Source organism: Aptenodytes patagonicus, chromosome W (assembly GCF_965638725.1).
Source record: "Aptenodytes patagonicus chromosome W, bAptPat1.pri.cur, whole genome shotgun sequence".
NCBI lineage: Eukaryota > Metazoa > Chordata > Aves > Sphenisciformes > Spheniscidae > Aptenodytes > Aptenodytes patagonicus.
This window is the reverse complement of record NC_134981.1, coordinates 20014977-20041793: the sequence shown is the minus strand read 5'-3', so window position 1 is coordinate 20041793 and position 26817 is coordinate 20014977. Positions and strand designations below refer to the sequence as shown.

At 41.8% G+C, this 26817-nt stretch overlaps 1 protein-coding gene across 1 annotated transcript in view; it reads left to right on the top strand.

Moving 5' to 3' along the window:
- LOC143172146 (proprotein convertase subtilisin/kexin type 5-like) overlaps positions 1 to 26817 on the top strand; it is a 276611-nt gene that overhangs the window by 196526 nt on the left and 53268 nt on the right. The window contains exon 10 of the mRNA XM_076361408.1: positions 24912 to 25015. Coding sequence (XP_076217523.1) covers positions 24912 to 25015 — 104 coding nt within the window. The remainder of the gene's footprint in view (positions 1 to 24911; positions 25016 to 26817) is intronic.

Genomic DNA, 26817 nt, shown 5'->3' with positions numbered 1-26817 from the left:
GTAGCCCCATTCACTACAACCCTTTGAGCCCTGCCGTTCAGCCAGTTCTTCACCCAGCGCACCGTGTACCTGCTCATCCCACAGTTGGACAACTTGTCCAGAAGGATGCTGTGAGGGACAGTATCAGAAACCTTACTAAAATCTAAAAAACCTACATCCACTGCCTTCCCTTCATCCCCCCGGCAGGTGACCTTATTGTAGAAGGATATTAAATTAGCTAAACAGGACTTTTCCTTTGTGAACCCATGCTGACTGTGCCTGATGATTGCATTGTCTATATGGATAGATCTGGCACCTTTTATTCAGGGATCTCAAAGTGTTTAGAAACTCTGTGTCATAGAAATTCACAGTACCCTTCCAAGGTCAGGAAAGATTAGCATGCTCATTATACATGCAGGAAAGATGACACAATGGAAATGATGGCAGAGTACTCGCTGTAGAAATAGCTTGAAATGATGTTGAGCACAGGCAGTTTCCACTGAATGGCTTAAGGTACCCTCACAGTGCTGCCCAGGATCGCCTCTTGCATTTATCAGGCTCCTTTTCACAGTCTGTGTTCTTGAACATTAAAAAAAGTATTGGGATAGTGCTGGGCTAGTATGAGCATAAATTAATACAATATGAAAAAACCCCCACACTTCTGTGTGTTGAAACAAGCAGTCTATCTTTTCTAATGGGTTAAGTTCCACAGCTTTAAAAATTAGATAATATAGCTCCTTAGTCCTTTTACCTTTAGCTCAGAAAAGTTTTCTCAACTGCAGGATTTTGCTCTTCGTGTCTAATATGCATCTTTAATGTGCTTTATGTAACAGCAGAAATATTAGAGGTAAATTTGTCTTTCAAAATCTTATGCATTACTCTGCTGTGTTGGATTATATTTGCAGGTCTAAGTTGTAATGCGCCACCCCAAATCCTGCTTGAAATCAAATGTTTCTAAGTGCTAAGAGATTGATTCTATTAAATTCTGAGGAAAACTGGTTTCCTTTGAGGACACTCAGTTCCTTTGAAGGAAGTAAAAAATTTGTGCACAAATTACACACCATTTGCTTTTTCAAAGAAACCATGGGCCAATATTCAACACAGAATACATTTTTGCTGCTGAATTATAGTCATGAAAATAAGAAATTGTAATTGAAAAGCCGATATAATCTTAAGTAGTCCAGCACTTGTATCATTATAATTAATTTTCTTAATGCAATCAGTAGAAACAAAACTACTTTGAAAAGTTAGGATAATGCTATTATTTCCCCCCAAAACACATTCTTTTTGATCTCTTCTTAATCTCAGCTGTAAAATACTTAAGTTCATTCTAAACAATCTGCATATACAGATAAAATTGCATGCGCCAAAACTTAATTTTGTGGAATTTTTTTCTGATTTCTTTTTAATGCATTAACGTTGCTGGCAATTCAGAGTTTGTATAGCATTTTGTGTTCATTTTCCAACAAATCATTGCTGTAATTGAAAGTTTCAAAGAATTATAGCACGCTGCCTACAGCCAAGCTATTGTTCATTGTGATGTCTTAAGACGCACTGAGAATCTTAGACTTTACACAGACTTCATTCTCTGTGTATTTTGGTGAGTATATTGATGGGAAATCCAGGTTACTGCCTGTGGACTAGTATCTTTCTTTCCAAATTAATAGTTTCTATGATAACAGATATCATAGGAATAAAGAAAAAAATGTATTAAAGCTTCACATGTAGTGATGCAGGCAAAATGTGCCAGTGAATAAAAATCCTAGTCACTTTTTGTATTTGTAGTACTCTGTTGCATGGTACAAGAGATTCAGGGTGAAAATTTATCAATTTTGCCTTCTTTCAGACTCTATTCAGTTTCAGTAAATTGAGGGTTCTCACTTCATTCCAAATTAATATCTGAATAATTTCAAATTAATTATTTTAATGACATCATAAATGTGCTTTTCATGCATTTCACCACTTCATTTGCCTTCCATTCACTAACATTACTCTACTATGAGTACTTACAACTAATCTTCTGAATAGAGCCACCACCAGAAATGCAAAAAAAAAAAGAAAGCCTTCCTTGCTGTTGGATTTTTCTTCTGTAAATTAGCCTGACCTCATGCTTAGGCTAGGGGGAACATTTGGTCTTGTGAAGTGATAGACGATGGCGTAAGGTCTTTAATATTGCAAGGAGATCATGACACAATATATTCAATGTGAATGTCAAATTTGTTTGTATAAAATCTATCTAGATGATTTTAAGCAATTTCTGAATAGTCATTTTTATTTATTTATCTGATTTGAAGATTCGGTTTATATTTTTCTCCTGTGATACCTGCAGAGTTAGGTGATTCTAAATAAATGCTAGGAATTTAAAAGAAACGCAACCCCTATGAAAAAGTAAATTTTAAAGCCATCTTAAGTATTTTCTCCAATAATTTTAAAATATATGTGTCGTGGTTTAACCTCAGCCGGCAACTAAGCACCACACAGCCGCTCGCTCACTCCCCCCCCGGTGGGATGGGGGAGAGAATCGGAAGGGCAAAAGTGAGAAAACTCGTGGGTTGAGACAAAGACAGTTTAATAGGTAAAGCAAAAGCTGCACACGCAAGCAAAGCAAAACAAGGAATTCATTCACTACTTCCCATGGGCAGGCAGGTGTTCAGCCATCTCCAGGAAAGCAGGGCTCCATCACGCGTAACGGTTACTTGGGAAGACAAACGCCATCACTCCAAACATCCCCCACTTCCTTCTTCTTCCCCCAGCTTTATATGCTGAGCATGACGTCACATGGTATGGAATATCCCTTTGGCCAGTTTGGGTCAGCTATCCTGGCTGTGCCCCCTCCCAGCTTCTTGTGCACCTGCAGCCTTCTCAGTCCATAGAGCATGGGAAGCTGAAAAGTCCTTGACTAGGGTAAGCACTACTTAGCAACAACTAAAACATCAGTGTGTTATCAACATTGTTCTCACCCTAAATCCAAAACATAGCACTGTACCAGCTACTAGGAAGGAAATTAACTCTATCCCTGCCGAAACCAGGACAGTATCCACCCCTTATTCTATACCATCTACGTCATGCTCAAGTCCCATATTTTCCAGTGCAACCTCATTAACCACCCGCCCCGCTTTCCATCCTTTGATATAACACACAGATATCATTCCCTTAGTCTATGGACCACCCTTGTAGAATGTCTGTAAAATGTCTAGAAATGTCCACGAAATATCCATTGAGTTCATTTAATCCGTGACTTTGGGCTCCATCTGTGATGGTGGTCACTCAGGACGGGAGAGGTGGTGTGTTGCGTGGAGTTACTGGGTACCAAAGCCAGCTCAGGTCAGGTCACTGCTGCACTTGCACTGCTTCTTGTAAGGCTTGTCCTCCACTGGTTCGGGTGGTTCCTGCTATAGTAATTTCTATAACATGCAACTCAAATCATGGGTTACAACAATTTAAAGGTATTTCCCTTACAATCTCCACCCCTGGTCCCTTTGGGCCAGGTTATAGGGTTTAACGTTGCAATGAACTCCTCCCCTTGCTCCTAGCCTGGCTAGCAACAAGGGGTTCCTGCTATAGTAATTCCTATAACACACAACTCAAATCCCAGGTTACAACAATTTAAAGGTATTTCCATTACAATCTCCACCCCTTGTCCCTTTGGATCAAACCATAGGGTTTAACATTGCAATGAACTCCTCCCCTTGCCCCTGCTCCAGCTTGGACTTATCCACAGACTGCAGTCCCTTAGGGTTGTACCTGCTCCAAGTGGAGCCTTATCTATGAGCCACAGTCTCTCCAGGGGTACACCTGCTGCAGCATAGACTTATCCACAGTCACTTTGAGATGCACCTGTTCCAGCATGGCCTTCTCCATGGGGCCACAATGCCTTCAGAGATATACCTGCTCCAGCGTGGCCTTACTCGCAGCCACAGTCCCTTCAGAAGTAAACCTGCTGTAGCACAAACGTACCCGCGGCCACAGACGCTTCGAGATGTACCTGCTCTGGCATGGGCTTATCCACGGCCACAGACGCTTTGGGGCGTCCTGCTCCCGCATGGACTCATCCACAGGTCACAGTCCCTTCGACTCGAGTTCACACTGGAGTTCCAGCCTGTCCAGTACAGCAGCACAGAAACAGCAGCGATGCCCTGGCCATCTGCCAGCCCAGGCACATCGCCATTGCTGTTATCAAAGTGTTCCCAGGCACAGTAGAATATGATGATAAGCAGTACAGCAGTACAGCAAGCAGCGAAAGCAAAAAGCAGCCACTAACGAGCATTAGACTCTAATATACAGTAAGGCAAGCAAGCCCCATGGCAAGCACAGGAGCCTGCCAATTAATAGCTAAACAGCTATAACAGGTATAAATTCGATCTAGCACATTCCAATCAAACCTGTCATTATCTCGAACCCTTCGAGCCCCACGTTGGGCACCAAAAAGGACTGTTGTGGTTTAACCTCAGCCAGCAACTGAGCACCACACAGCCGCTCGCTCACTCCCCCCCCGGTGGGATGGGGGAGAGAATCGGAAGGGCAAAAGTGAGAAAACTCGTGGGTTGAGATAAAAACAGTTTAATAGGTAAAGCAAAAGCTGCACACACAAGCAAAGCAAAACAAGGAATTCATTCACTACTTCCCATGGGCAGGCAGGTGTTCAGCCATCTCCAGGAAAGCACGGCTCCATCACGCGTAACGGTTACTTGGGAAGACAAACGCCATCACTCCAAATGTCCCCCCCTTCCTTCTTCTTCCCCCAGCTTTATATGCTGAGCATGACGTCACATGGTATGGAATATCCCTTTGGCCAGTTTGGGTCAGCTGTCCTGGCTGTGCCCCCTCCCAGCTTCTTGTGCACCTCCAGCCTTCTCAGTCAGTAGAGCATGGGAAGCTGAAAAGTCCTTGACTAGGGTAAGCACTACCTAGCAACAACTAAAACATCGGTGTGTTATCAACATTGTTCTCACCCTAAATCAAAAACACAGCACTGTACCAGCTACTAGGAAGGAAATTAACTCTATCCCTGCTGAAACCAGGACAATATGACATATAAAGGACACATGATATTGTGTCTCAACATAAAGGCTTAACTGGAACTAGTCTGCATACAACTGGAGTCTGCATTTACATAGATTCTTCCTTAAAATCCATATTAGTGCCTGTGCTAATAGCACTAGTGTGTATATGAGATTTTTTTAAAGATATTAGTTGGAAAAGGCTTTTGCAAGGTTAATTATGCTTGTCATTCAGCAAGCTGTTAAAAAAATGGAGCACTTAGTTCTGAATACTTCTTGAATATGTCTGGAATAATGTATAGCTTTATTCCACTTTGTACTGGAAAACACCATAAACTATAGCATGGAAGGGGTATAAACCTACAAGGTCAGTTTTCCCCAGAAGCCAAGTTCTGTTCCTGGGACACATCAGTGGAGGAATAGAGCACTAGCCTGGCCTTGATATGAGTTAGAACTCATAGTGAGAAAAAGGTTGCTTTAACTCACACGCAAGGAAACATTAAACCAAAGGAAAATTAGCAAGGCAGATTTCCACTGCAACCTGCCACTTTCTTTGATAAGCCCCATATGGCAGGATGGGCAAATAGCTAATGGAGGACCTCTTACCTGCCTACTGATTTGAACCTTCCACTTAGTTGCCTTTTCCAACTGGAATCTGGTCCTGAAATCCTGGCAAGGAAGAATTTTGGGAAGGTGATCTACTTACTACCCTATTTTAATCTTATATGAACACATCTTTCTTATGAATCACATTTTCAGTCCAGTGTTTGAGTATAAAATGGCATGTTTTCCTTCAGGAACCAAAGAAGTACAACTGATTTTCAAAATGCTTATTTGGAATCCTAGGGGGCATAATGCAGAAATGTATATATGAAACAACTCTCTCACACAAAGAAAGGCATCTTATAATCTTCATATTCTTTGGTTTTCTTACCGTAGTTACTTGTTTTATCTGATCAGTTCCCAGTGAATGTAGTATTCTGCTTGAGCTCTATGAATAAATGCTTGCTTGTGTATTGCACTTCTTTATAGTCATTACACAGTGCTGAATTTTGCTAGTTGCAAACCAGCAGTTATGAGTGTAAAGTATAACCTATTTAGTCAGCATAGGTAATAATCTTGTTATTAAAATAATTATTTGCGTTACTTAGTACCATCCACTGTTGATATCAATAAACCTTTCTCACTGATGAAAGGTTTGAACTTGGGATTTGGATGAATCAAAGTCAGGAGAGACAGTCAGTATGACACATTCATTCTGGAGGGCATTGTGCCACATTCCTATGGAGAAGCCAAATAATAAAAAAAAAAGTTGCTTCAGCACTGCCAAAAGAATAAATTATATGTGCAGTTACATGAGTTAGAAATAGCACCTGAAATGGAATTATAAATCTGCTATGTCTGTGAGTCTGTGTTTTCTCCCATTATTCTCTTCAGATGAGCTATATACTTCATTTGTCTTTACCTGTATGAAGGCAAGGTGTCCTGGTTTCGGCTGGGATAGAGTTAATTTTCTTCCTAGTAGCTGGTATAGTGCTGTGTTTTGGATTTAGGATGAGAATAATGTTGATCACACACTGATGTTTTAGTTGTTGCTAAGTAGTGCTTACACTAGTCAAGGACTTTTCAGCTTCTCATGTCCTGCTAGCGAGAAGCTGGGAGGGGTCACAGCCAGGACAGCTGACCCAAACTGGCCAAAGGGATATTCCATACCATACAATGTCATGCTCAGTATATAAACTGGGGGGAATTAGCCGGGGGAGGGGTGACCGCTGCTCTGGAACTGGCTGGGCATCGGTCGGCGGGTGGTGAGCAATTGCATTGTGCATCACTTGTTTTGTATATTCTTTTATCATTATTATCATTATTATTATTTTCCTCTCCTTTTCTGTCCTATTAAACTGTCTTTATCTCAACCCACGAATTTTACTTTTTTTTCCCGATTCTCTCCCCCATCCCGCTGGCGGGGGGGAGTGAGCGAATGGCTGTGTGGTGTTTAGCTACCTGCTGGGTTAAACCACAACACAAGGCTAGCACAAGGTAGTGCTGGGAACAGATAAAGAATTCCAGTGAATTCTGATAGCACTGATCCATTCAGAAAACTGACAGTGCACCTCATTATTTTAAAAGCAGTATAACTGAGTATAATCACTGAGATGAAAGGAAAACAGAATTCAAATTGTAAGGGGTCAAGAGTGTCAGAGGAAGACACTTCAGATTTTTGAAAACTGACTAGATGCAACACTTCCTACATTGATTTTCTTACAGATACTCCATCAACAGGGGAGAAAAGCAGTATACTGTCTGTTTAGGCACAGTTTTGGGTACAGAGAACATATTTCTGTGTCTTCAAAGTCAGGAGAGGATTTTGTCCCATTTATGAGGAGCTTGTTTGTTCATAAATATAGTAAGAGGCTAAAAGTGATAAGGCGGTTGAAGCAAACTATGGAAATTCTTTCAAGTGACCTTTGTATATAGGATTCCAGTGTAAGAAAAAATGAGAGGTTATTATTTAAGTCCATCAGCCTTAGCTAGCTAGGTCTTTGCTCCATTGATTGACTGCTTATTATAAAAGGGAAATTTAAAAACTGTGAGTTAGAAACCTTTTTATGAATCTTTCCATTTTTGGAGTAGGTTTAAAATAATGTTCTTAATGATGAAGTATTTTTAAAGTGTAAACATGAATATTTAATTTAGAATCTGTTTCTCTTGAGCTTTAACCACCTGTGCCACTTTTGCAATTTCAGTTATTATACTGAGATTAAATTGGAAGTACTTCCCTGAGTTAAGGTTGCCCAGTGTTTCCCATTTTAAGGTCCTGGTTTCAGTTATATATAACCTTGCCAAAGAGTAATCGTTTGGTCTGAAATTTTCTATGTAACTTGCTTTAAAAATAGGTTTTAAGAAAATTCCCTTCCAGCCATTTCCTAAACTGAGTCTAGGTTAAAAAAAGTTTGACTGTGTTCATTTTTAACTTTTGCATTGAGATTTAGCGTGTCTATGCTTTGGAGCAACAGCTAGAAATAGAACAAGTGGATAGCCATTCTTCTGGTTCCAGGGCAATGCCTTTTATAAGTTTTTGAAAAATCTCAGTTGGCATGTGCTCTGTTGAGAGTTTTAAGAGTTTGGCAGCTCTGTTCCCTATAGTTTCTTGGTTCACTAAGTGTTCCCCAGCCTCAGCTTTTAGAGGCTGATTAGGGTTTTCTCTGAAGTTGCTCTTATTAGGTGTGACAGCCATTCGTGCACCAACCCGTCTTTTTTACTCTGTGTTCTTGCGGCAGGAGAAAAACAAGTAAAGTGGAAGAGAAGCAGATTCACTGGATTGCAGTCCCCCTGCAGACTTCTGAGACATAGTGTCATAGCTCTACTATATTAAAAGTAGTACAGCATCACTGGAATTGGCAGACATATTAAATCAATACCCTGGGTACCATGCTAACCATAATTGCCTGTATTAACCTAAGATAATGTAAGGCTTCCCCAGATGTACAATCACAGTTGATTCTAAAACTAGCAACTGACCCAGCGTTTTTCTTGCTGTTGTTTCCATGTTGTTGTCCCTCAGCAGGCTATGCACACTCTCTTTTGGGTAGTCCCATTTCATTCTTCCTCTGGAGAAGGCACAGTAAGGAATGTGATGCAGGTACCTATATCTCTTAAGGGATTTCTCCTCAGAAAGCCATCATTATCCACATGCAAATGGGCAATTGACTGTTTTCTTATTAGCACTTACTGTTTTCTGTGTCTGGGAAAAGGACGATATTCTGCAGGCTCTGGACTCTGCCATCACTGTGTGCACTGCAGATTTGATACAGGTACACAAATACACCATTGCTGGTGAACATATGGCTTCTTATCCTGCTGTTAGTCTAAAGAAATATATCCATCACATCGTATCACAACTGCACTTACTCTCGATTCTTTTGTGGGTGCATTTCAGAGTCTTGTTCCCTGAAGAAAGAACTAAAAGACCACGCATTTTCTTTAAATTGGGTAAAGCGAAAGCTTTAACAAACTGGATGCACAGTCCCACTTTTGCAGCAGAGGACTATCAATTACAGATGTGTGAATAATTATAAATTAAAAATAATATTTGAGCAAAACTTCTTTGTCATGTCTGCTTTTTAACTCCATTCTGTAAGTCAGTACCATAGCTAAAAATAGCACACTTGCTCTTTCAGGAATGCAATTTCCCACTTTTCAAAAATAAAATGTGAACTGTAGATTTGTTTCATAATATTTCAGCATACATGGAAACATAAAGGCAGAGGCTGCTCCTGCTTTGGGAAGTTAGATGAGCAGGAGGTCATTAACTATCAATTTTGGAATTTGACCAAGATATCAGCACAGAATCTGTTGCATTTGTGAGAAGAGCTAGAATATGTCAAGTACCCATAATGTTTTACCTGGCCTGGAACAACAGATCATCACCCCATATATGTGCACTGAAAGGAGTGCTCAATTTTGAAAGGAAAAAATGGTATTCACCAAATCTAGCATCTCAAGGTTATTTATTGCTCTGCTACCCTTAGTTGAAGATAATGCATGAAATCACAAAAGAAGGAAGCAAATCAATTTATTTTTTAGTTAAAATTAAGCCATATATTCCTATTTTTAAATAAAATCTAAAGAGCTTTGGCTCATAACAACAAAAACTTTTCTGTACAAAAATCTGAACATATCTAAGCAACAGTAAAGTGTTGACAAGAAGCATTTCAATATTCTCTTTTGCCAAAGGGATAACTTGGCAAAACCAAATAAAATGTGAAAGGTTTGGGGATCTATATTTTTCCAGAAATGATTAATCTAGTTTAATTTAATTAGCATATTCAATAATCAGTTTGATCATGGCAAGACACCACGTCCATCTTTGTTCCATTCCAATGGCCTTTGTTGATCGTTTCCTTTCCATCTTTACTTTGGTCTCATCTTGTGTCTTTCACATCCTGTTTCTTGCATTTGGAATCCTGCCATTCTCATGTGTGCCAATATATCTTTGCTTCCTCGTTTCAAAGTCTTCAAAATAGCTTTCTTAGGAAGTTTTTCAGAAGAGCTATCAGTCATCACCTCTGTCTCAGTTCTCCACTTCATTGTTGTTGTATGTTTCTAGGAAGAATTGCCTTTGTACAATATTGCAAAAAAAATTAAGTAGGACAAAGTATCTAAGTATGCTCTGAGCCCACTGCTTGCAATTAAGAGACTATTAAATTTGTACACCAGTATCCTGTATTCTGTCCTAAAAAAAACAATAAGAAAATAATCCAAAAGATGGTTGTAGCCAGTCAAAAAGCCTTTAAACCCTGACTCACGAAGAGACTAGGATGCACTGCAAAAACTATGGAGATGTTGCACTAATATAAACTGAACGGCATAAAGTAGAGCCAAACATAAACTACTAAAGATGATGTTGGGAAGGCAAATGTTACTACCTTGAAAAGAATTTTAAAAAGCTATAGCTTTAAATGGAAAACTTCTGAAGTTGTAGAATTTGTGAGTTTGAGATGTTTAAGGTGTATATGTTTACCATATTGTCGTGGTTTAACCTCAATCGGCAACTAAGCACCACGCAGCCACTCGCTCACTCCCCTCCACCCCCAGTGGGATGGGGGAGAGAATTGGAAGAGCACAAGTGAGAAAAACTCGTGGGTTGAGATAAAAACAGTTTAATAATTGAAATAAAATGATGATAATAATATGATGATAATAATAATAATACACAAAGCAAGTGATGCACAGTACAATTGCTCACCACCCGCCGACCGATGCCCAGCCAGTTCCTGAGCAGCGGCCCCCCCGGCCAGCTTTCCCCAGTTTATGTACTGAGCATGACGTCACATGGTATGGAATGTTTCTTTGGCCAGTTTGGCTGTGCCCCCTCCCAGCTTCTTGTGTACCTCCAGCCTTCTCAGTTGGTAGAGCATGGAAAACTAAAAAGTCCTTGGCTAGTGTAAGCATTACCTAGCAACAACTAAAACATCAGTGCGTTATCAACTTTGTTCTCATCCTAAATCCAAAACATAGCATTGTACCCGCTACTAGGAAGGAAATTAACTCTATCCCTGCCGAAACCAGGACAATATCCACCCCTTATTCTATACCATCTGCGTCATGCTCAAGTCTCACATTTTCCAGTACATTTTCATTAATCACCACCCCCCTTTTTTTTAATATATATATACACACACACACACACAGATATCATTCCCTTAGTCTGTGGGCCATCCCTCTAAAATGTTCGGTGAGTTCATTTAGTCCATGACCTCGGGCTCCATCTGTCATAATAATCTTTCAGGGCAGGAAAAAATGGAGATGGTGTGCGGTGTTGGATTGTTTCATGTTGAAGTCAGTTCTGGTACCATCATCGCTGTGCTTTGCTTGGTTTCACTGAAGTTATTCTTCAGTAGTCTGGGTGATTCTTATTGTAATAACACTAGTATGGCATATAATATTACTAGTATGATTAGTATATCTATGTATTATTAGTATAACTATTATAACTATAATTAGTACTTAACATCACATAATTCAGATCATTGGCTATTCTCACCCAAAATCAAATCCCCTTGAGGTACACATCGGACTTCCCCATCCTTCCGCATTACCCACCAAGTGCACCCAGGTCCTTGAGCAAAAGCAATCCCACGGATGGGTTTGCCTTTGCCCGAGGCAGGAATAACCCAGACTGTCTTCCCCAGCATATTTTTTATGTGCACTACAGGGACTTTATTCCCATCTACAGTACGTAAAAGTTCTGACTGGGCAGGGCCTGCTCGATTGGCAGATCCCCGTGTGTTGACTAACCAGGTGGCCTTTGCTAAATGCGTATCCCAATGTTTGAACGTCCCGCCACCCATTGCTCTCAGTGTAGTCTTTAACAGTCCATTGTATCGTTCAATTTTCCCAGAGGCTGGTGCATGATAGGGGATGTGATATACCCACTCAATGCCATGCTCTTTGGTCCAGGGGTCTATGAGGTTGTTTCGGAAATGAATCCCGTTGTCTGACTCAATTCTTTCTGGGGTGCCATGTCGCCATAGGACTTGCTTTTCAAGGCCCAGGATAGTGTTCCGGGCAGTGGAATGGGGCACAGGATATGTTTCCAGCCATCCGGTGGTTGCCTCCACCATTGTAAGCACGTGGCGCCTGCCTTGGCAGGTTTGTGGGAGTGTGATATAATCAATCTGCCAGGCCTCCCCATATTTATATTTCAGCCATCGTCCTCCATACCAGAGAGGCTTTAACCGCTTGGCTTGCTTGATTGCAGCGCATGTTTCACATTCATGGATAACCTGGGCTATAGTGTCCATGGTCAAGTCCACCCCTCGATCACGAGCCCATCTATATGTTGCATCTCTTCCTTGATGGCTTGAGGTGTCATGGGCCCACCGAGCTAGAAATAATCCACCCTTATGTTGCCAGTCCAGATCCACCTGAGCCACTTCAATCTTAGCAGCCTGATCCACCTGCTGGTTGTTTTGATGTTCTTCAGTGGCCCGACTCTTGGGTACGGGAGCATCTACGTGACGGACTTTTACAACCAGGTTCTCCAACCGGGCAGCAATATCTTGCCACAGTGCGGCAACCCAGATGGGTTTGCCTCTGCGCTGCCAGTTGCTCCGCTTCCATTGCTGCAACCACCCCCACAGGGCATTTGCCACCATCCATGAGTCAGTCTAGAGATAGAGCACTGGCCCCTTTTCTCGGTCAGCAATGTCTAAAGCCAGCTGGATGGCCTTTACTTCTGCAAATTGGCTCGATTCACCTTCTCCTTCAGCAGTTTCTACAACTTGTCGCATAGGACTCCATACAGCAGCTTTCCACCTCCGATGCTTTCCCACAAGACGACAGGACCCATCAGTGAACAGGGCATATTGCTTCTCATTTTCTGGTAGTTCATTATACATTGGGGCCTCCTCAGCACGCGTCACCTCCTCCTCTGGCAATATTCCAAAATCTTTGCCCTCTGGCCAATCCATGATCTCTTCCAGGATTCCTGGGCGACTGGGGTTTCCTATTTGACCCCGCTGTGCGATCAGTGCGACCCACTTACTCCATGTAGCATCAGTTGCATGATGTGGACAGGGGACCCTCCCTCTGAACATCCAGCCCAGCACCGGCAGTCGGGGTGCCAGGAGGAGCTGTGCTTCAGTGCCGATCACTTCTGAAGCAGCTCGAACCCCTTCATATGCTGCTAATATCTCTTTTTCAGTTGGAGTATAGCGGGCCTCGGATCCTCTGTAGCCCCGACTCCAAAACCCTAGGGGTCGACCTCGAGTCTCCCCTGGTGCTTTCTGCCAGAGGCTCCAGGTAGGGCCATTCTCCCCGGCTGCGGTGTAGAGCACATTTTTTACATCTTGTCGTGCCCGGACTGGCCCCAGGGCTACTGCATGAACTATCTCCTCTTTGTTCAAAAGTTTGTCGTTGCTCAGGGCCCCATTTGAAATCGCTCTTCTTCCAGGTCACTTGATAGAGAGGGCTTACGATCAGACTGTATTTTGGAATATGCATTCTCCAAAAACCCACGACGCCTAAGAAAGCTTGTGTTTCCTTTTTGCTAGTTGGTGGAGACATGGCTGTTATTTTGTTGATCACATCCATAGGGATCTGACGACGTCCATCTTGCCATTTTATTCCTAAAAACTGGATCTCCTGTGCAGGTCCCTTGACCTTACTTTGTTTTATGGCAAATCATAGAATCATAGAATCATTGAGGTTAGAAAAGACCTCTAAGATCATCGAGTCCAACCGTTAACCTAACACTACCAAGTCCACCACTACACCATGTCCCTAAGCGCCTCATCTACGCGTCTTTTAAATACCTCCATCGATCCAGCCTGTCCAGGTCCCTCTGCAGAGCCTTCCTACCCTCGAGCAGATCAACACTCCCGCCCAACTTGGTGTCGTCTGCAAACTTCCTGAGGGTGCACTCAATCCCCTCATCCAGATCATCAATAAAGATATTGAACAAGACCGGCCCCAGTACTGAGCCCTGGGGAACACCGCTCGTGACCAGCCGCCAACTGGATTTGACTCCATTCACCACAACTCTCTGGGCCCGGCCGTCCAGCCAGTTTTTGACCCAGCGCAGAGTACACCTGTCTAAGCCGTGAGCCGCCAGCTTCTCTAGGAGAATGCTGTGGGAGACGGTGTCAAAGGCCTTACTGAAGTCCAAGTAGACCACATCCACAGCCTTTCCCTCATCCACTAGGCGGGTCACCTGGTCATAGAAGGAGATCAGGTTGGTCAAGCAGGACCTGCCTTTCATGAATCCGTGCTGGCTAGGCCGGATCCCCTGGTTGTCCCGCTCATGCCTTGTGAGCGCCCTCAAGATGAACCGCTCCATAATCTTCCCCGGCACCGAGGTCAGGCTGACAGGCCTGTAGTTCCCCGGATCCTCCTTCCGGCCCTTCTTGTAGATGGGCGTCACATTGGCAAGCCTCCAGTCGTCCGGGACCTCCCCTGTTAAACACGACCGCTGATAAATGATGGAAAGCGGCTTGGCGAGCACCTCCGCCAGCTCCCTCAGCACTCTCGGGTGGATCCCATCCAGCCCCATAGACTTGTGAGCATCCAGGTGGCGTAGCAGGTCATTGACTGCTTCCTCTTGGATTACGGGGGGTTCAGCCTGCTCGCCGTCCCCGTCTTCCAGCTCAGGGGGCCGAGTACCCTGAGGATAACTGGTCTGCCTGTTAAAGACTGAGGCAAAGAAGGCATTGAGTACCTCAGCCTTTTCCTCATCCTCAGTGACAATGATCCCCCTTCATCCAATAAGGGATGGAGATTTTCCTTGGCTCTTTTCTTGTCATTAATATATTTGTAAAAAATTTTTTTGTTGTCTTTAACGACAGCGGCCAGATTGCGTTCTAGCTGGGCTTTTGCCTTTCTCATTTCTTCTCTGCACGACCTAACGAGATCCCTGTACTCTTCTTGAGTCGCCTGCCCCTTCTTCCACAAGCGGTAAACTCTCCTTTTTTTCCTGAGTCCCAGCAAGAGCTCCCCGTTCAGCCAGGCCGGTCGTCTTCCCCGCCCGTTCTTCTTATGGCGTACAGGGACAGCCTGCTCCTGCGCCTTTAAGACTTCCTTCTTGAAGATCGTCCAGCCTTCCTGGACCCCTTTGCCCTTCAGGACCGTCTCCCATGAGACGCATGGCCGCAAAACCGGCCTTCAGCAGGATTTGGACTATTTCCTTCCCTTTTTCAAAAACTTCTCCTGCTGTGTTGCCCCACATGATGATGTCATCAATGTATTGCAGGTGTTCTGGAGCCTCACCCTGTTCCAGTGCAGTCTGGATCAGTCCATGGCAAATGGTGGGGCTGTGTTTCCACCCCTGGGGCAGTCGGTTCCAGGTGTACTGGACGCCCCTCCAAGTGAAAGCAAATTGTGGCCTGCACTCTGCTGCCAAAGGGATTGAGAAAAACACATTAGCAATATCAATTGTGGCATACCACTTGGCTGCCTGTGACTCCAGTTCGTATTGAAGTTCTAGCATGTCTGGCACAGCAGCACTCAGCGGTGACGTGACTTCATTTAGGCCACGATAGTCTACTGTCAGTCTCCACTCTCCATTAGACTTCCGCACTGGCCATATGGGACTGTTAAAGGGTGAGCGAGTCTTGCTGATCACTCCTTGGCTCTCCAGTCGATGAATTAGCTCATGAATGGGAATCAAGGAGTCTCGGTTGGTGCGATATTGCCGCCGGTGCACCGTGGTGGTAGCGATTGGCACTTGTTGGTCTTCGATCTTCAGCAACCCCACAACAGAGGGGTCCTCCGAGAGACCAGGCAAGGTGGACAGCTGTTTAATTTCCTCCATCTCCAAGGCAGCTATACCAAAAGCCCACCGGTACCCTTTTGTGTCCTTGAAATACCCTCTCCTGAGGTAGTCTATGCCAAGGATGCACGGAGCCTCTGGGCCAGTCACAATGGGGTGCTTCTGCCACCCATTCCCAGTTAGACTTACTTCGGCTTCCAATACAGTTAGCTGTTGGGATCCCCCCGTCACCCCAGAAATACAGATGGGTTCTGCCCCTATATAGCTTGATGGCATTAGGGTACACTGTGCAGCGGTGTCTACTAGAGCCTTATACTCCTGTGGGTCTGATGTGCCAGGCCACCGAATCCACAGAGTCCAGTAAACCCGGTTGTCCCTTTCCTCCCCCTGGCTGGAGGCAGGGCCCCTCTAGTCCTGGTCATAGTATCCGTTCCTCACTTCTTGTAAATACGAGTCAAAAGTCTCTTCATTAAGATCAGGAGTAAGATCAGCCCTTCTGCTCTGTCCAGGGAACTGCCCGCTGGAAACTGGAGCAGCAATTTTCCTGGAAGAACCCCCTTTTTGTGATTGTTTTCCCTTGCAACTCACGTACCCGTGCCCCTAGGGCTGCGGTAGGTTTCCCATCCCACTTCCTCATGTCCTCTCCCTGATCACGCAGGTAAAACCATAGGGTGCCCCGTGGTGTGTACCCTTTATATTCTCTGTCTCTCGAGCAAAAGAACGCTGACTCCTAATAGCCGAGATACTGGTCCGTACAGGTGAGGAGTAGGACCTATCCTCTCTGAGTTGCTGGACCTCCCAGGACAGTTTCTCCATAGCCGAGACGAGGGAGGAAGAAAGACTTTCCTTGTATTGCCAGAGTTGACCAGCCAATTCATCCACTGTTTGTTCCTCTCCATCTTTCCAGGTCATCACTGCCAATGAATTGGTGTATGACGATGGTGAGCTCCTTATAAACTTCCGCCACATGGGTCGTGTGCACTTGACTTCATCTGGATCTTTGGATAGTTGTTCATTGTTCAGGTCATCATAAATCACCTCCAGCACAGCTAATTCTCTCAGAAACTGGATACCCTTCTCCATGGTGGCCCACTTGCTTGGGCGACATATGACATCTTCCTTGAAGGGATACCTTTCCTTCACGCTTGACAAGAGTCGCCTCCAAAGGCTGAGGACTCGTGTCCCTTTTCCAATTGCTTTGTCAATGCCCCCTTCCCTAGAAAGGGATCCCAGCTGCTTGGCTTCTTTGCCCTCTAATTCCAGGCTACTGGCCCCATTATCCCAGCATCGGAGCAGCCAGGTGACAATATGCTCGCCTGGACGACGGCTGAAATCTTTTCGTATATCTTGCAGGTCACTCAGGGATAGAGATCGGGTGGTCACTGCCTCGTTTATGAGTTCTTCCTCTTCTTCCTCCCCAATCAGCGGCCGGCTCTCCTCCTCCCGTTCTCGTGATGGCCCTTCTCCAGGGTCATGTGTCTCGTACACTTCTTCCTCTGGCTCCCTTTTAGAAGCAGCTTCTTCCTCCCTTAGTAAACGAGCCAACTTCCACTTCCAAGATTTCTTCTTGTGTACAGGGGCGACTGATACCGGCACAGGTTGGCTTTTTGGTTCAGCCACAGGGCGTGTTGCTGGGGTCTGAGTGGCCGCAGGGCATGTCGTTTTATTGTCAGAGCCAGAGACCTTCTCTTCCCTTTGAGGGTACTGAATGGTGTTGAACAGGGCTCGGTAGGCATGGGCCAGGCCCCAGCACGTTGCAATGAGCTGCATCTCTCTGGAGTTGCCAGGGTGACAGCATACTTTGTCCAAATGTTCTACTAACTTTTCAGGATTCTGCACTTGCTCAGGGGTGAAGTTCCAAAACACTGGGGGTGCCCATTGGCCTAGGTACTTGCCCATCTTGTCCCACACACCCTGCCACTCATAACTATTCAGCCTTGGGGCAGATCTCTGGATGATATTCTTAAATTGCTTACCAACTTTAGACAAAACCGAAACAATATTCCCAAGAAGTACCAATAGAAGTATCTTAACTACCCAAGGCTGTTCAAAATACTGAGAAGTTACTGTAATGAAGGAGGAAACATCATAGAAGAAGGTAGTGACGCTGCCATTCTGTATTTCCTCCGTAAAAAAACTCTCAGAAAAGTCACTGTAATTGCTAGTTGTCTCCACGAAATGGTATCCGTGGTACAGTAACGGCTTCATTGCGAAACCTACATACCACACTAACGTCAAGGTCAATGTTCTAAAAACAAACCTCACAAGTGAGACATCACTAATCACTGCAGACCACAGCAAACTGCAAAAACCAACACCAATCTTTAACATGTACAGGAAAAAAAATACCACGATGCAGATTATACAAATCAATATTGAGAACAGAGAAACCAACATTGTGACTCACAACTATTTACAGATATAAGTTCCTTAATACACTCCGATTAATCTGTTATTATCTCAAACCCTTCGTGCCCCACGTTGAGCGCCAAAAAGGACTGTCGTGATTTAACTTCGGTCGGCAACTAAGCACCACGCAGCTGCTCGCTCACTCCCCTCCACCCCCAGTGGGATGGGGGAGAGAACTGGAAGAGCACAAGTGAGAAAAACTCGTGGGTTGAGATAAAAACAGTTTAATAATTGAAATAAAATGATGATAATAATAATAATATGATAATAATAATAATAATACACAAAGCAAGTGATGCACAGTGCAATTGCTCACCACCCGCCGACCGATGCCCAGCCAGTCCCCGAGCAGCGGCCCCCCCGGCCAGCTTTCCCCAGTTTATGTACTGCGCATGACGTCACATGGTATGGAATGTCCCTTTGGCCAGTTTGGCTGTGCCCCCTCCCAGCTTCTTGTGTACCTCCAGCCTTCTCAGTCGGTAGAGCATGGGAAACTAAAAAGTCCTTGGCTAGTGTAAGCATTACCTAGCAACAACTAAAACATCGGTGCCTTATCAACTTTGTTCTCATCCTAAATCCAAAACACAGCATTGTACCAGCTACTAGGAAGGAAATTAACTCTGTCCCTGCGAAACCAGGAGAGATATTAATGATGTACTGAAGTTAGTTTGTTAGTGACTGTTGGAATGGATGGATCCAGTGTGTCTTTCCACAGTGATCTTTGGTGGATGTCAGGAAACTTCAGAATGCAATTGGTTTGAATTCTGTGCTCTTAATGAGTTTTAGTCAGCAGTTTGTTTTCTGTGTCATTCCACCTCTCTTCTTTATCCAGTACCTAAATTAAGATATTGATGGAAAAAGAGAACTGTGACAATTAGTGTAAAAAAAAGGCTACTGACAGCAGTTTTGATCCTAGAAATATATATTTCCCAAAATTTTATTAATTGCACATCTCTTTAGACAGAGGTCTATTTCATATACCCTTAATGCTACTAATAATTGACCTTTGACTTATGGTATTTTCAATTGGCATTAATTTTTTTAAGAGAGTCTTGGCTTTAGCCAGATTAAGTTTGTCCTGGTTTTCTTTCAGATGCATATCATTGGGTGAAATTGAATAGCAATCAGAAATTAGTAGCAGAAGTGAGAAATTCCTGATATGCCATCTGGAACCCGGAAAATAACTGTAAGCACAGAACTGAGAGCTAATTCTGAAGCAACCAAATAAAGTAAAGTTTCGTTTGATATGCTAATTGAATGATCAGTACTAGGTCAGCTAAAGAAAAGAGCACTAGAGCAGAAACAAAAAGTTTACATTTACAGTGAAAGGGCTAGATGCCGATCAGCAAGCACATGATATTCTTTTCTAGCAGGGAGTTAACAAGGTTATTTGCAGAGTACATGATCATCAGAATCTGTAAGAGTGTAAGACATGTCAAGTGTGTTGTGTGTGTCCATATGCATGACTGGATTCTTAAACACCAGGGTCCATTTCTGTAACTCCTGATTTTCAGGAATAAAATGGTTATGGTGTAGACCATTTAGATATTTATGCACAGGATAGGCACAACAATCAGAGGCCATCTTCATGTCTCATTCCTCTTAAAATCCTCTGTTGCAATAGGCATCTTCACACTGACTATGCAACCTGGGAAAGAAGAGTGACTCCCATTAACACAGCCAATATTCCTGTCCATGGGGTCATTAGGGCAGGTAACAGGGTTGTAGAGAACATGGGACAGTTGGCTTATTTGTAAGTGATGGGAAAGTGTGAATAAACCAGACAACTGTTTGTTATGCTTTGTTTATAAATTTATCATAGGCCCCTTAAGGGTGGGGTCATGCAGAAACTAGTGGAACACAAATTGTAATTTTAAAACTTATAACTATTTGTGTTATCTCCCACTGCACTACAAGATATCTAGGGCATAGAGACTAATTTTTAGATGGTTTATAGCAATAATTATCCATGTCTGTCCTGTCATAACCAAGATTTACAAAGGAAGTAATTTGATACTTCCAAACTGAAAGGTGTTTCTTTTTCTTAATTCATCCTGTGACACTGTGGTTTTTCTTTGATTTTTGGAGAAACATTTATTGTATTCTTCCAACAATTCTTTGCTATTCTGACAAGAATTTTTTTTTCAAATTAGACCATATTTGTCACATTCAAACTGCTGGTTATGAAAATAATGTAGCAATCATTATTCATTGTGTTAGCAATATCATTTTGCTGAAAAGGCAAAACTAAATTTTCACCCCATTTGTATCATTATTGCATTCAGTGATATTTTTGCTTGTTGTCCCTCTTGCACTGATTATTTATTTTTAACAGCTATTTTTGGCACTGTATCATTATGGAAAAAGAATAGCGCCTGAATTCTTTACTTTTTCCAGGATTAGCCCAATTGTCACTAGGGAGACCACTTGTGGAATGAAGAAATCAGATTTGGCCAAAAATGATGATCTACTATTTCTAAGCAGATTGAATAATGATATTTGTTCTTGTTTAAAGATACAGTTTAATCTCAAATGAATATTACTGTAATATATTTTAAATACTTGTTCTGTTTCATTTTTTCTCATTTACACATTTACATTATTTTTTGTCCATCAGACAAACAATTTTGTATCTAACTGTTCTCACTCCTGCTTACTCTGACATGATTTTGAGTATTGTCTGGTATGTATAATCCCAAGACAATTTCAGATGAGATCCATAAAAATTTTTTTCTTGGAAGGAAATTGCCCAGTTTTTTAAATCAATCCATTATCAAGCAGAGTTAGTACTGTTCTTGATAATGTATTTGTTCATTTCAAGATGTTTAGCCATTAATTCTTCTGAGATTAATCAAGTGGTAAACCAATTAACATCAATGACATCTTGTCTGGATCTGTGGCCCACATGGCTAGCAAACAACTGTTTACTCATTTAGGATGCAATTTTGACATGTTTTACAAATATTTGACCAATTCTGTGATTTTTTCAGATGCTTTAAAATTGGCTGCTAGGCTGTCCTGTTTAAAAACAAAACAAAACAAAAAAATCCTTCTTCTTTCTCCAAATGAACTGCTATTTTGACTTCATCCCAGTTTCTTATTTTTTGTTTGTTTGTTATTAAAGTGTCTGGAAGAAATTATGGGCAAACAATTGCAGACCTATTGTGTTTCAAATGAGGTGTCTACTTTAGAGAGGAAATTTCAATCTGGCAATAACACAATTCTTAGTGTAGTGAAGGTCCTATAGTAGGCTATAGAAATTGGTTTGAATGTTGTTCTTATGCTGTTAAATCTCTTAGATGTAACAAACCATCATTCCTTGAGAAGAAAATATAAAAACATATATCTCATGAATACTAGTGTAAGCAAACAGATGTGGAGATTGTATAAGAGACATTGATTTAACTATATACCTTTTTGTGTCCTGGAAATCAGATCTTTGATCAAAGGTTTTCTGCCCCAGAAATTCTTGCATTATTTTTTATGATTAGATAAGGATGGTAGATACAACAGTTAATGGCTCAGTTTTCAAGATCTGACATGGGTTTTGTTTTTAAAAGTAAACCATGATTTTGATACGTAATCTCATTTTCTAACTGGATGACTAATTCCAGTTTATGGGAGTATTACCAAGTGGAGGCTACTATATCCTTATATCCTTTATCCACCATTCCTCTTTAAATAATCAGTTGAGTGTACCCTATCTTGAAACTCTCCTTTTAAAGTTGATAGTATTTTAGTGCCTTAATTTTTACCAGTAGCATGGACAGCTTGCTTTATGTAATTACAGATTGTTTAGATCCCAGATTATAAAGAATGCAGCTCTTGGGATTCATGGAGGTCTTCCTGAAGGCCTGAAACGTGTTTTTCTAAGACTTTACACAGGCTCCCAATAGAATTCCTGAGCTGGTATAATATCTTATTGATTTTTTTTCTTGAAGCATGTTACGTAACAGTCCAAGCATACCCTATCTTACAAGCTCTTAATGCTCATGAATGACATTTCCTTTTTTTGCAGTTGTTTTTACCAGCTCAGGTGGATAAAGTATTACTGTCATTCTAGTCCAATGGTCTAGTGTGAGAAATTCCACCTTAAGGTAAAACTGTATCTATGGGCATATTAATGTTTTAATAAATGTTCAGGGCCAGAAGGCATCAGTTCTCCTTAAAAATAACATAGAATCATAGAATCATTGAGGTTGGAAAAGACCTCTAGGATCATCGAGTCCAACCGTTAACCTAACACTACCAAGTCCACCACTACACCATGTCCCTAAGCGCCTCATCTACACGTCTTTTAAATACCTCCAGGGATGGTGACTCAACCACTTCCCTGGGCAGCCTGTTCCAATGTTTAACCACTCTTTCAGTAAAGAAATTTTTCCTTACATCCAATCTAAACCTCCCCTGCCGCAACTTGAGGCCATTTCCTCTCGTCCTATCGCTTGTTACTTGGGAGAAGAGACCGACACCCACCTCGCTACAACCTCCTTTCAGGTAGTTGTAGAGAGCAATGAGGTCTCCCCTCAGCCTCCTTTTCTCCAGGCTAAACAACCCCAGTTCCCTCAGCCGCTCCTCATAAGACTTGTTCTCCAGACCCCTCACCAGCCTCGTTGCCCTTCTCTGGACATGCTCCAGCACCTCAATGTCCTTCTTGTAGAGAGGGGCCCAAAACTGAACACAGTATTCGAGGTGCGGCCTTACCAGAGCCGAGTAGAGGGGCACGATCACTTCCCTACTCCTGCTGGCCACACTATTTCTGATACAGGCCAGGATGCCATTGGCCTTCTTGGCCGCCTGGGCACACTGCCGGCTCATGTTCATCCGGCTGTCAACCAACACCCCCAGGTCCTTTTCCGCCAGGCAGCTTTCCAGCCACTCTTCCCCAAGCCTGTAGCGCTGCATGGGGTTGTTGTGGCCCAAGTGCAGGACCCGGCACTTGGCCTTGTTGAACCTCATACAATCTCTTACATAATAATTTAAACATAAGAGTACCCTCATACCTTGTACACAGACACAGAGAAATTAAAGGGTCACAAATTTACACAGCTTAGAAGAAATTACAAAAAAATCTGGCTACAATCAATCAGCGATTCAATTATAAATCATCTTCCTTCTTCAGATTATTCCAGCTCCACTTTATGTTTCAACAGCTAGCATAAAAAGGACTTTTTGTGTTGATGCCAGAAAAATATACACCACTTCCTGTGATGTCCCAACTGTAGCTAGAAAGGTGCTAGGTTGCATCAGCATACCCATGGGCCCCACACACCCACTGGGAAATGTTCTGTAATGGAAAAGATACACTCAGAAATAAAATGGTATTACTACAAGGGAAGCGAGAAAAGTGTGTATAGTTAAATGGTTCAGTACCCTTCTTTGGACTATCCCTTACAACCTAGTTGCATAAAAGAAGCCGGATTTTTTTCTTGGCAACTCCTACTTGATTTGAAGTGTATAGATTATAAGGCTATTGGAAAGTAAAATTTGTGAAAGTCATATGTGAATGTCCTTTACATCCCAAGTTTTTCTCCATTATATGGAATTATAGACCATGGTTCTGAAACATAATTGGTTTTCATTTTCTGTATTTCCACCCAGACAGGTGAACTCCCTTTTCCTTAATACCCATCAATATATGTCTATATGTGCACTGAGGATAAGATAGGGGCAAGTTTTTCTATAAACGGGTCAATTACAGGTTTGCAATAACTTCTGTGTCCCTACTGCCTTCTCTTGAACATGTATTCGATTGTTTCTTAATAGCTTGATTTCAGCTCACAGGATAAGCAACATTCTACTTCCATAGTTAAATGCCATACAGCACTGATTACTCAAGTATTTCAAAAAAATATATACTTTTGAGAAAACAAGTTCTGGAAGATGTGAAACACTACGGGGGAAGGGGGGGCAGAAGTCAACTGACACAGCATTGCCTGTGCACATCAAACAGAGAGTTGAGTGAGATTTTTCTGTCTTCCAGTGTCAGGGGGACTCATAGAAGAATTTGATATTTCTGTATATTTCTTATTACCCTATATCTGTTTCCCAAATAAATTCTCGCTGAAATTTCTAATAACTAGACTCATAGTCTAATTTCATAGTAAGGATGTATTGTCTTTCACTGTCATGGCAGACAAGTTATTAGGAATCAGTTAAAGGAATTCACCTCTGTGCTGTCAGACACTTGCTCTGTAACTATTCAAATTCAGTGTTGGCAATTTGGGCTTCTTAAAGAATATGTGGAGCCACAGCAAATTCTAAGACCCGGGGTAATAGACAAGTGAATAACAACAGTCATCTGAAATAGCTTCAATAGGAGTTGAAAGCCTAAAGGAATTTCCAGCTTGAGGGCTTAGTTACTAAGATTTAGTAAAGCTATTCAGTGAGCCATCAATTTCTTTTACTTTAGCTTTGCACTGGTCAAGGTAAGTAATCACATATAGTGATTGGTGATCATACAAATTACCTTTGGGTGAAATGTACTCTTTTTTGTCCCCTTGCTCAGCAAAGCATTAGAAGTTTTATACAATAGAATACTGCTCATATATCTTTATAGTCTGCTTAATGCAAACCTCCTAGCTGAATAAACAATTTTATATAGTAATTCTGTAAAATTAGGACATGCTATTTTGAATAGAACAAAGGAGAGCAGGGAAGAGAAATTGCAATTTTTTTTTGTTTGGATATTTTATCCCTCCATTCTGGTAAAATGTCTGATTTTTTTTACTTTGTCTTTCCCCTTTTCATAGTCCATTTCTGACCTGGAGAGACATACAGCATATTATTGTCAGAACTTCACGTACAGGACATCTGAATGCTAACGACTGGAAAACCAATGCAGCTGGTTATAAGGGTGAGAGCTTCCTTTCTTCTTTGTCATCAGAGGCAACATAATTTTTGACATTTTTTAAGATAAAATAATCTCAAGTAGTTTGGTTGACCCTGTGTTGTGCATAGCTTTGAGTCTTTCCATTAACAAAAGGGGCCTATCTTCTCTTTTATAAAGAAATGCTCTAAAAATGGCTAAAACCAAAAATTCAGCTACAAAAGGCATTGGCCAGATCCTGGTAGTCCCTTTTGGTCCTAATTTGTGCAATGCTGGCAGAAAACTAAGTAAATTGGGTGTTTTAAAATTTATCCTTGTATAGGTAGTATACTCATAAAATAGCCTAGAGTTGGAGTTGTAGCAGTTACTGGATTCAGACCACATTCTCATTTAAAATTTCTGACAATTTTGATTAAAAAATGACAAAACAGTATTCTCAAATTTCAGAATTATATTAATCACCCTACATTTTTCAATATTTAAGATTTGGGACAAAAACAAACAAGTTATCAAGATTTTTAATGGGACAGAAATCATACTCTTCAATCAGCTCTAATGTAGGTTTCTAAAATTTTGTAGTGTCTTATATTTTTGTATTAAAATTACCTCTTTAGGCTGTATCTTCTATAATGTGAGCAGAAGTACACAATTGCACCACTAAATAAGACATGTTTTCAAGATGGGTTAAAACTGGACCTTGAATCCATATAATGTTGTATTTCAACATGGGTTGGCTTCTGATTCCCATTCACTAAACTCTTAACTGCTTTCAGTCTGGATTGCATCTAAAAAAACCCCCAGAATGTCTTATTTCTGATTCTCCTTTCATGAGAAATCTGCCCAAGACTGCAGAACTTCTTTTAAGATGAGCATATGTGTTGAGATTTGAACTATTTTGTGCTAGGATCTCTTGAGACCAGAATATAATATATAAGAACCATCAAATCTTTGCACTAGTTTCATTTTAAAACTGAAGCCTAGTGTTAATCTATTCTAGATCAAGACACTGCTACCATAGAGCATCTTTAATATATCATTCTGACCTATGACATTTCTGCTGCAACTGAATAGAAACCAAACAAAACAACTTTCATTTTTGGATCCAAACCAGACCCTAACTACAACGGATAGATTTAGAAATGGGTATTTGACTCCAACCCCTTCACCATGTGAAGGTTTTGACCTGGTTTTGTCCCATTTACAACAAGCACACGCCCACACGCAAAAACACATACAGCGAGAAATAATACCTTAATTATGATAACATTACAGTATTTGTTATTGTGAAACATAACCCTGGATTTCAAAAGTTTTGGCAGGAAATCATGACTGTATTATCATTTTGTTGGAGCTATCTGAAATTCAAACAATAGTTTTCAAGTAGCATAAAATAGAGTTGTTTTTTTCCCTAACTCACTTTCAAAATTCTATCTTTTTGTGTTTTTCCACTTGTTTCCTGAGAGAGGCAAACAGTCTATGATTCACTTCACAGCAGCTGTCACTCATTAGCAAAAGAGAAGTCACACTAATACACTATCATTAACAGCATTGGCAGCAGGACATGGACTGTTACACCACTGTAGCTAGCTTAATCTGAATCCTTGGAACCCCACAGTTTTCTATTTGTTGTAGCAGATATATATAGAAGAAAAGGGGTGAAAAAGGTTTTTCCTCCACTTGTGCAAAATCATGAACACAGATAAGATCAACTGGGGGACTGGGAGTCAGGAAATACAACTTGACCTGGCAGAACTCCACTGTAGACTCCATGGTGAAATTGAAAAAGAGGAAGACAAACTAAGTGCCTCAACCTCTATGGAGCTCAGGAA